The 9,883-nt window shown below is 34.7% G+C and overlaps 1 protein-coding gene across 1 annotated transcript; it reads left to right on the top strand.

Annotated features, from left to right (window-relative positions):
- The first annotated feature begins 7,480 nt into the window (after window positions 1–7,480).
- On the top strand, window positions 7,481–8,796 carry LOC127125970 (probable U3 small nucleolar RNA-associated protein 11). Its single transcript, XM_051054832.1, has 4 exons — window positions 7,481–8,017; window positions 8,094–8,184; window positions 8,279–8,446; window positions 8,549–8,796. The coding sequence occupies exons 1-4, from the start codon at window positions 7,962–7,964 to the stop codon at window positions 8,678–8,680; spliced, it is 447 nt and encodes a 148-aa protein (XP_050910789.1). The 5' UTR covers window positions 7,481–7,961; the 3' UTR covers window positions 8,681–8,796.
- The last annotated feature ends 1,087 nt before the right edge of the window (window positions 8,797–9,883 follow it).

Genomic DNA, 9,883 nt, shown 5'->3' with positions numbered 1-9,883 from the left:
ACAAAGACGTTCACAGGATGATGTATACTATGTTCAAAATTGTTTTGATGGTTGCAATTACATAGTTATTTGGAGGTCATATTTGGGTCTTGATTATCATATTAATCATGATGATGATGCAATTTGGACAACAAAAACACCAATTATTTGGTTCACTACTGTGGAGATGCACTAGAGTGACCGTATAAAACTGCAGTTCGGCATGCAACAATAAATTCCAGAATCTCCGACGTGTTTGGGAGATTGGCATCAACAAAGAGTCGATGGCCAATAGGATTATTCCGACTAGAGATACTTCGCAAAAGAGATGTGTGGTCATTGGAGGAATCAACGGAGACACGTCTTAAATGAACCAATCATACATGGTGCTAGACCAACTCAACATTATATGGCATGGTTTAAGTAGGTTACAACGCCATAATTTGTGTCTGAGCCAAGGTATTTGATTGATCAACGTCAACGAGCTTCATCATCATACGCCCAACAACAAATTCCCGTCCAAGAACAATGTCAACCCACCCAAACCCAACGACCAACCTCACACCATCACCCTACCATATACACTTAACCACCAAACACCCAACCTCGCAACCAATTCATGCCACACACCCAAACTCAAAATCAGGAATCAAACCCTAACCACCAACAACGATACGCAACCACCACAATAATCTATAGCTCAAATGATTCATACGATTCAGCGGCATGCCATGGTATCCCCCCACCAATGAACACATAAACATCTCATCGCTATAACACTCAACCATTGTTTGACTTTAACACATGAACCATTTCTTCATTTCCAAAACGATTCAATGTCCCAATTCGGGCAACCATACCTTCCATAATCCACCTAACCACAACGATCCAACTACGACAACATGGGCACCAAACTCAAATACGGAAGCGTCGTTGGTGACAACCTCCCCAACTATTGGGGACAAATGATGACAAATCTATCAAATACCACTCGACTTTCTACCGGACCTTCACATCAGCCACCATTGCATCATATTAGCACTCAAAAAACCCCAAACACCTCAGAAAAATCATGGGAGACCTCCAAGACAGACTAACGCACCTGGATGTGGAACAAATGGATGTTTCAATTGGGCGGGTAATTGATTTTCTTGTCATTTCTATGTATTATTACTTTATAATATAATATAATATAATATAATTTTTAATTTAAGTATTTAATTTAATTAATTATAATTATAAAATTCAAATTTTTTTAAAAAAATGGAAGGTGCATGTGTCACATGCATTGGCGCATACACTGCTGTAGTGTATGCATGCGCCAATGCATGTGGCATCAAGGCATGCATGTGCCAGATGCATGGACGCCTAAGCCCATTAACATTGCAAGCATGCCAATACATCTGGTGCTTCCTTTGAATGGTAATTGGATGCGTCAATTCAACTTGCACATCAGTAGTGAAAGGTAGTTATTTTGATATTTAATTTGAAAAATTGATTATTTTAATATTTAAATTGAAAAAGTGATTATTTTAAAAATAATAAAAAAATGGGTAAACACCCTTACCCGTATCTAATTTTTTATGTTACAACAATTTATCTTTAGCTCACATTATTTAATTTATCTATTTCCTCTAACTCCGAATCCACTTCTTTCTATAAAGTTATATCTTATTCTAACTAGAAATATGTCATAGATGTAGAATTAAAAGCTCTTACTAATGACAACACTTGCTGTTTAATATCTCTACCTCCTCATAAGAAATGTATAGGTTGTAGATGGATTTTTTTAATTAAAATACCTTGTTAATAACACTATATATAGAGAGAGATATGTAAGGCCTGCCTTGTTTTTAAACCCTTCACTCAAACCTATGGTTTGGATTATCATGAAACTTTTAGTCCGATTATTAAAATGATAATGATTAGGCTCGTTACTTTCCTTGCTTTTTTCCAACGTTGGTTTTTACATCAGTTGGACAGTAATACGCCTTTCCTCCATGACGACTTAGAGGAAGAATATTTCATGACATATCCCCATGGAATTTACCTAATCACACCAACCTTGTTTGCAAACTCAACAAATCAATTTATGGCCTCAATGGCTACTATAATTTGTATTGAATTTTATTTTATTCAATCAATTCATTTTTTTTTCTTTTTCTCTAATGTCATTCATCATGCTTGCGACAGAAGTAGTCATAAGTTAGATATTTTTACTTGTCACTCACACACGTAAACCAGGAACCCCTCAAATGTTGCATTTTTACTATATTACCCTTGCCAATTAAAAACCCATTTCACAATTCATTTGTAACATTTAGAATTTTTCAAAAACCACAACGGCATAACAAATTATTCAAGCTAACTACCAGTTTTTTCAAAGTAAGTATACATTTTTACCAGCGATTTAGCATTTTTATCATATTTATCAAAATATGCATTTTTACGGGATATTTCCAAATATTCCATAAAAACTCATGTTTCACATGCATTTTTTCTATATATTTTGAAAAGTCCAATAAAAATGCATACAAGCATACCAAAATTTTAGAAATATCCGGTAGAAGAAAAAGTTGATATGGTCAACCATAATTTTTGAAATTCTAGGGAAAACCATGTTCATTTCTGGATTTTTAAAAAATCCGATAGTTAATTGTTTTTCTTTGTTTTTTAATTTTTTTTCTTTGTTTTTTAATTTTTTTTGTAGTGAGGACCAGAGAACTGGATGGGACAATTGCTTCTAGTAAAACTGAAAAAGATGCAGCAAGGGCTCGTGTGAGGGCCAGTGAAGTAGAAGATTCATATTTCGAAGCAAGGAGAGTAGTCCCGACCAGTTCTCACAAGAAGCTGATGGCTGAGTACTTCCACACACCTAGCAGAATCCGACGTGGAGCAACTAGAGCTGATGGATTGGCCATATATGTTATTGATGAGTTGTTTGTTGATGATGTCCATACAACAACTAAGGATGTGGAGGGCCAAATTAAGGATGATAGGAAAATAATGGCCAAGATAAAGGTGACATATCATACTTAGGCATCGATTACCCTCTCCAACGGATACAAAGGCTACTGCTTTGGAAGATATAGATACATATGTGCCTACTACGAGTGATGTAGAGGATACTCATTCGGCTGATACAAAGGTCATTGCTCTAGATTTGACAGAGCCATTTATACACACATATTAAGGGTTTCTTGGAGGGTCCAATGGTCGTTCCGTGCTTACTGGATATTTTGATCATGTGGCATTCAGATTATGGCAAAGAGAGGTATATATATATATAACTTGACTTTATTTATTATTGATATGTTGAAAGTAACTAGTGCTTTTTTTACTTTGTTTGTTACATGACTGACTGTCGCTGAAGGTGCCCATCCACGAGGCAAAGTTGAGGAAGTTCTTAGATGTGTTGATGCCTTGGGAGGTCTGGTAGATTGTTGAAAATTGCGATCTTCTTTCATTGGTGGATTGTTCCCTAACCATGCTCGATGAATCACTATTGACAATCTTTATTGAGCGATGACCTAAGGAGACATCTTTCTTTCATCTTCCATTTAGTGATATGGTGATTATTTTGGATGATGTCTCATCTTTGTTCCATCTCCCCCTATCATGTAGATTCTTCACCGCTGTTGTTATTAACAAGGACCTTGCATGTATTAATGATATATGTGACACCCTAAACCCTAATAATTTTTTCTTTTTTTATAATATAACTTGCGTTACGGAATAGGTAATTATAAAATCAAAAGGGTGTCACATTAACACAAATAACATGGAAGTTTCTCATAATGAGTAGTTTGATCAAAACATAACAACAAACATAATAATTCCAAGATATGGATTTTGACCTCGATATCACAATTTCAAAGTCTTATTACAAATTAAACCAACTAGCTGACTTAATAGTTCAACAAAACATAAACATAAAGTAAAACTAATGAAGTTGTCTTCTTCACCATCTTCCATAAGGCACTATAAAATAACTACTCTTTAGTCTTGACTTGAGAATACTTTGCATATAGGTTCACATTGGAAACCATATAAACATATGGGTGAGAATATATTCTATAATATACATGGTATAATAACAACAAGGGAAGAATAATCATAATATATAACATTTAAACAATTCATACCACATTCCATAAAATCATACAACACTACACATTATACACATAAATGCTTATGAAATGAACTTATCATGTACTCCAATGCATGTGGTACCATCACTGAACTCAAAGCTTATTTTCCTAAGTTATAATAGTTCAGAAGGATAAATGAGCTACACCCCGCACTACAACACTCTCCTAGACATTCATAGACATGCAATGTCTAGAAGTACATGCGAGTTACGTATGCACTACAACATCCTTCACTAAACTCTACTTTTAGGAGTACATGCGAACTACCCTTGTACTATAACACTCTCCTAGACGTTCATAGAGACGTAAGGCTTAGGAGTATATACGAGCTACGTCGTACTACACACTCTCGCTAGACGATACATACTTTGGTATACATGGTGCATGATGATCAAATAATGTGAATTCCATTCGAACCTCTAAACCATATTGAACACATGAACCTTGATTACCACATTAGATATCTCCATAAGGTTTTACCATACATTCACTTCCATATTAAGGCTTCTTATTGGTTCTATCGAACCATCAATATGATTGCCACATTGTGGCTTCACAAATATTTTATCAAACACTAGACGCATATCCTAAGATTTTCCACGTTAGGGCTTCACAAATATTTTATCAAACACTAGACTCATGTCTTAAGGGTATTGACACAATCATTCATCATTCACGACTCAATTCATAGCAAGCATCTCTTCAAAACATTGGACCCATATCTTAAACCATACACAATATTACCCAAATATTCTTGATTGACAACATTGTTCTAACATATAATTGTCATGAAGTCTTTACCATAATATAGGTTCTTGCATGACTTTACCAAGTATCACATAGTCAATAAGATTAATTATTTAATAAGTGTTATCACATGCACTAAAAGGATTACATGGAAGATTCAAATCTTTTAACATAAATATGGCATAAAAGTATCATTTTAATTCACCATTGGATAGATCTTGGACTAACTTTCCAACGCATTCGATCACATCTCAATCGGAGTTGAAACTTATTTTTTTGGTGATTTTAAAGTGCGTAATCGGTTACACAAAATACGTAATCAATTACACACCGGTTATGGTTCATATTTTGACCAGTTTTAAGGGTGGTGACCGGTTACAAATAGAGTGTAACTGGTTACACCTTGTGTATTTTAAATTTTTCGCAGTTGTAACCACATAGAAACTCAATTGAAACATAATAATCATCATAGGTTCTAAATAACATAATATCATACATTATGACATCATCTAAACAACAATTTAAAATCAATAATTCATCACAATGCATCATTATTTAATCAACACATGATAAGAACATTAAACAATTGATTCATGGGGAAAATAACATTAAATTCTGCAATTTAACTAAACAATTGATAATAAGAGAGAAATCCATAACCTATGGTCTATGAATCATCATCTCATCTCATGGGGAATTCACATAGAAATTGATATCATTCACGATTCAAGAGGAAACCCCACCATCCTAAATGTCAAAATACCATAGTTACAAATGGTCTCCCTTTTACCTTGTTAGTGCAGAATTCTTTGTGAAGCTCCTAACAATTATGGAATTACTCACTTCCAGAATCTCTAATGTTTTCCTCTTGGTGAATTATACTTTCTTTTTTAGTTTAGAAAAAAAATAAGAGGCTTTTTTAGTGTTAGATTTTTTTCTCCTTTTTCTTCCAAAAGAACACATACTATCTTTTTCTCGCTAATACTTTTTTATTTTATAATTTAAAACTTTACTAGTTAATCCTATTTATTCTCATCCACTCCATTTGGTAAAATTCTGATTTTATTTCTTTGACTTTCCCCCACTCTCACTAATTTTTACTTTTCCAGCTTCCTTCATCCACTAACTCTGCTTAATTCTAAATTTTTTTATTTCCAATTAATTCTCATAGTTCTTATCTTGAAGATATCAATAATAGTAGCAAAACCATAAGGCACAAAAAATGGATTATTAATAAAAATGAATTCGAATAAAAATTTGGGGGTGTTACAACTGTCCCCCACTTATTGAATTTTCGTCCTAAATATTTTACCTAAAACAAACAAGTATGGATAAGACTCCTTCATTTGGCTTTCTAGCTCCCATGTTACACTATCATTAACAATTCTGCCCCATACGACCTTAACCAAAGGAGTCTCATTTCCTCTCAAGTGTTTTACCTTTCAATCTTCAATTCACAAAGGTGATGTCTCTCATAAGTTAAGTGATCTATTATTCGCACATCATCAGACCGAATCACATGCAATATATCAGAAATATACTTACAAAGTTGAGAGACATGAAAGACGCTATGGAGATTCGAAAGAGATGGGGGTAATGCAATTTGGTAGGCGACTTTACCAACTCTTCTAAAAAATTGATAAGGACTAATAAAATGAGGAATAAGCTTTTGCGACTTCAATGCTCGACCAACTCCAGTCACTAAAGTGACTCTCAAGAACGCATTATCTCTTTCCTGAAATTCGAGGGCTTTTCTTCGGTTATCATGATAACTTTTCCGCCGACTTTGTGATGTTCTCATCTTTTCATGAATCATCTTAAGATTCTCAATAATCTGCTGAACTACTTCGGGTCCTAACACGACGCTTTCATCTTCTACTATATAACGCTTCAAAATGTGTCATTCAAATACTAGAATGGAAACTATTATCATAGGTAAACTCAATCAGTGGTAAATAACTATCCCAACTACCTCCTTGCTCCAAAATATATGCTCTTAACAAATATTCCAAGGATTGGGTAGTCTTGTCCGTCTGATCGTTCGTCTGCAGATGATAGTCAGAACTCAATCTTAACTTAGTTCTCATAGGTTTTTCTTGACTCTCCCAAAACCTCGACGTGAACGTAAGGTCTCTATCCAAAACTATACTAGATGGAATCCCATGCAATCTCACTATTTCACATATATAAGCACAAACCAACTTCTTCAATGAGTAAGTGATGTTGATCCAGATAAAGTGAGTTGATTTAGTCAACCTATCCACTATAACCCAAATTAAATCATATAACCTTTTCTACAAATCCGATGCTTTTACACTATCAGATTTCTCAATGTTTTGCAAAATATTTGATACACAATGTTTTTTAAAAAACTGATAAATTTTCCCCCAAACAGTATATACCAAATTTATTGAATATACTACTGAATCTTTCATTTATACAATCAGAAAATTGATAAGGGTGTCAAATTTAAATATGGGGTAGCAAGTAAAAATCTCCCCAAAATAACACAAACAATATCATATTTTAAAAATCAAGTCCAATTGATTAAAAATCCAAACCAGCCCATTTAACTTTAAAAACATTAAACCGGAGTTCCATTTCTGAAATTGGTTTAGAACCACTTTCAATAACAGGCATAATCTCTCGGAACACAAATCAACTTGGGATCCCTAATTTTTGAAGCAAAATACTACTGAAAAGAAAGAATGTCAAGCGGAAATCAGTCCCCTAGTCACCTCCGTCGAAGCGTTGTAGTTGCCGTTCAGACGCTTTCCACCACTACCTCATCCGAAATGATTCTACGAATCCAGTTGAGACGCCGGCGATGGATGGTGACGAAGGCCAAGTCCGTCGATGATGGCGTTTGCAACTCCCCGCCTTGAATGTTATCGTTGGCAAAAACCGGATTTTGCATCCAAACCGCCTCGGCTCTGAACCGAATCCAAACCACTTGGTTTGGCCCGGCCCAAATTCCCCTTATAAAAAGATAAGCCCTAGCCGCCAACATTAACAAACCATCCCGACTATTTCCCTATCGAAGCGGTGCTGCAAACAGGAAACGCATACTTCGACGGCACCGCCATGTCATCTCTGAGAAACATCATTCCAAAACGTACTTACAAAGAGCGTGCTCAACCGTAAGCAACTCTCATACTCCACTACAAATGCAATTGATATTCTGTTTCTCTCTTTCATTTTGTTTTTCATTGTTAGGGCTTCGAGAGAAAGATGTGGTATACTCGAAAAGCACAAAGACTATGTCATTCGTGCTAAAGCCTTTCATAAAAAGCAAGACACACTACGGGTACGTTACACCTTGTTTAGTTTCTAAATATGTTATTTTGATGGTTAAATTTTCCTTTTAAAATTAGTTATTTTCTTATTTGACTATTTGACAGAAACTTAAAGAAAAAGCTTCAAATAGAAATCCAGATGAATTTTCCTTTAAGATGATTTCATCCAGAGTCGTTGATGGAGTTCATAGGAAAAATCAAGACATAATACACCATGTGACACAAAACAATGAGCTAAGACCCATTCTTCAAAATATTGACCATGAGAAAAAGGTGGATGACTCATTTTTCTCTTTTTATTATAAAATCGTAGTTTAACCATAAATTTTTTTTATAGACTTCTGAAAAAGTATGTTCATCTATGATCATGAACAGACTAAGAAACGCAAACTACACGAAGAAAGCAAACTTTTTGGAAGCATACCTTTGAAAAGCAAACCACGCGAAGAAAGCAAACCTTTTGGAAGCATACCTTTGAAAAGCAAACTACGCGAAAGAAAGCGATGAAAGAGTGACAATACATCATGCTATTACTTTATCATTTGTTTTATCAATTGGACTTACGTAGATTTCATAGATTAAATGGTGAAGATAATTTATTTAATCTAGTTACATTTTTTTTTCATCTATGAATAAATGAAGCAAGTAGAATTTTAATAAAACTTCTCTCTATATTTCTTAAGGAGGCCCCTTGTCCTACAAATCGAGGAATCAACACACCTAACAATTTGGGGCTTTCATTGCTCCTCCTTCACCCATGGTAGCTAGACCAACCAATGTTGAGCGACTTAACTATTTATCCGAAAAAGTTGACTTAATCATCAACCAACTTGCGGGCTTCACATCTACACCACCCACGCTACGTTTTTCGTCCACCACCGAACACTAGAGGAGGAACGTTTAACCGTCGCTTCCTTTTACATGGTGTTTACCCTTGTTTTTGATAATCACTTAGTTTTGAATTGTTGATGGCAGGACCACACTAAAAAAATCCTAAGGTATTTTTATGCATATTTTTCAAAAGGGAAGTTGGTCGTTTTGACTGTGTCGAAATCCTTAGTAAATTGGGAAACTAATAACTTTGACATAAAATAAATGAAAAATAAGAGGTACTTCAATTAAGTAAAGAAATAATGGTCTACATAGTCATATATTTTCTCACAAACGCATTTTTCGCTTTGACTTAGGTACCTTGAGTTCTATATAATTTTTGTAATGAAATTGCCACCAGATTCCTAACGCTAAAACCACTATATATATATATACATATATAATTTTCCTATTGTGTGACATGTAATCTCCTATGAAGTTTTCAATCTTCTGCCAAGTTTCCACGTGTCTTCTACGTTTGGATAAGATTAAAAATCAGTTATTCAATCTAATCCATTTTACTTTGCCTCAACCGTCACAACTGATAACTCAACTTGTTGATCTTGAGAAAACACTCTCAACATTAGGAAAAAAATGCTGTTAAAATTGAACATAAAATTGAACATGAGCTTGGTGCATATGTTACCATGTGTCCTCATTTTCACTAAATATCATCTTATTGTCGTATTTTCTTGGCCGAACTTTGCACGTCGAGAATTCCCAAACTAATAAATTGCCCGCTCCCCCTAAAATGCCACTTTCGACCGTTTGAGAGATAGGCGACATTTTTGAGATCTCCAATACTATTCAGAGTAGTGAGTTGCTGTCATCATAGCCACT

This window comes from Lathyrus oleraceus, chromosome 3 (genome assembly GCF_024323335.1).
Source record: "Lathyrus oleraceus cultivar Zhongwan6 chromosome 3, CAAS_Psat_ZW6_1.0, whole genome shotgun sequence".
Lineage (NCBI taxonomy): Eukaryota > Viridiplantae > Streptophyta > Magnoliopsida > Fabales > Fabaceae > Lathyrus > Lathyrus oleraceus.
The sequence above is the reverse complement of the archived record's forward strand: the minus strand, read 5'-3'. Positions and strand labels throughout refer to the sequence as shown.

What these genes read in the sequence shown, in the direction of transcription:
- LOC127125970 (XM_051054832.1), top strand. Translation starts at nt 7,962, where the DNA reads ATGTCATCTCTGAGAAACATCATTCCAAAACGTACTTACAAAGAGCGT. An exon ending in TACAAAGAGCGTGCTCAACC is followed by an intron (nt 8,018 to 8,093) that starts GTAAGCAACTCT and finishes TTTCATTGTTAG; the next exon opens with GGCTTCGAGAGAAAGATGTG. An exon ending in ATATTGACCATGAGAAAAAG is followed by an intron (nt 8,447 to 8,548) that starts GTGGATGACTCA and finishes GATCATGAACAG; the next exon opens with ACTAAGAAACGCAAACTACA.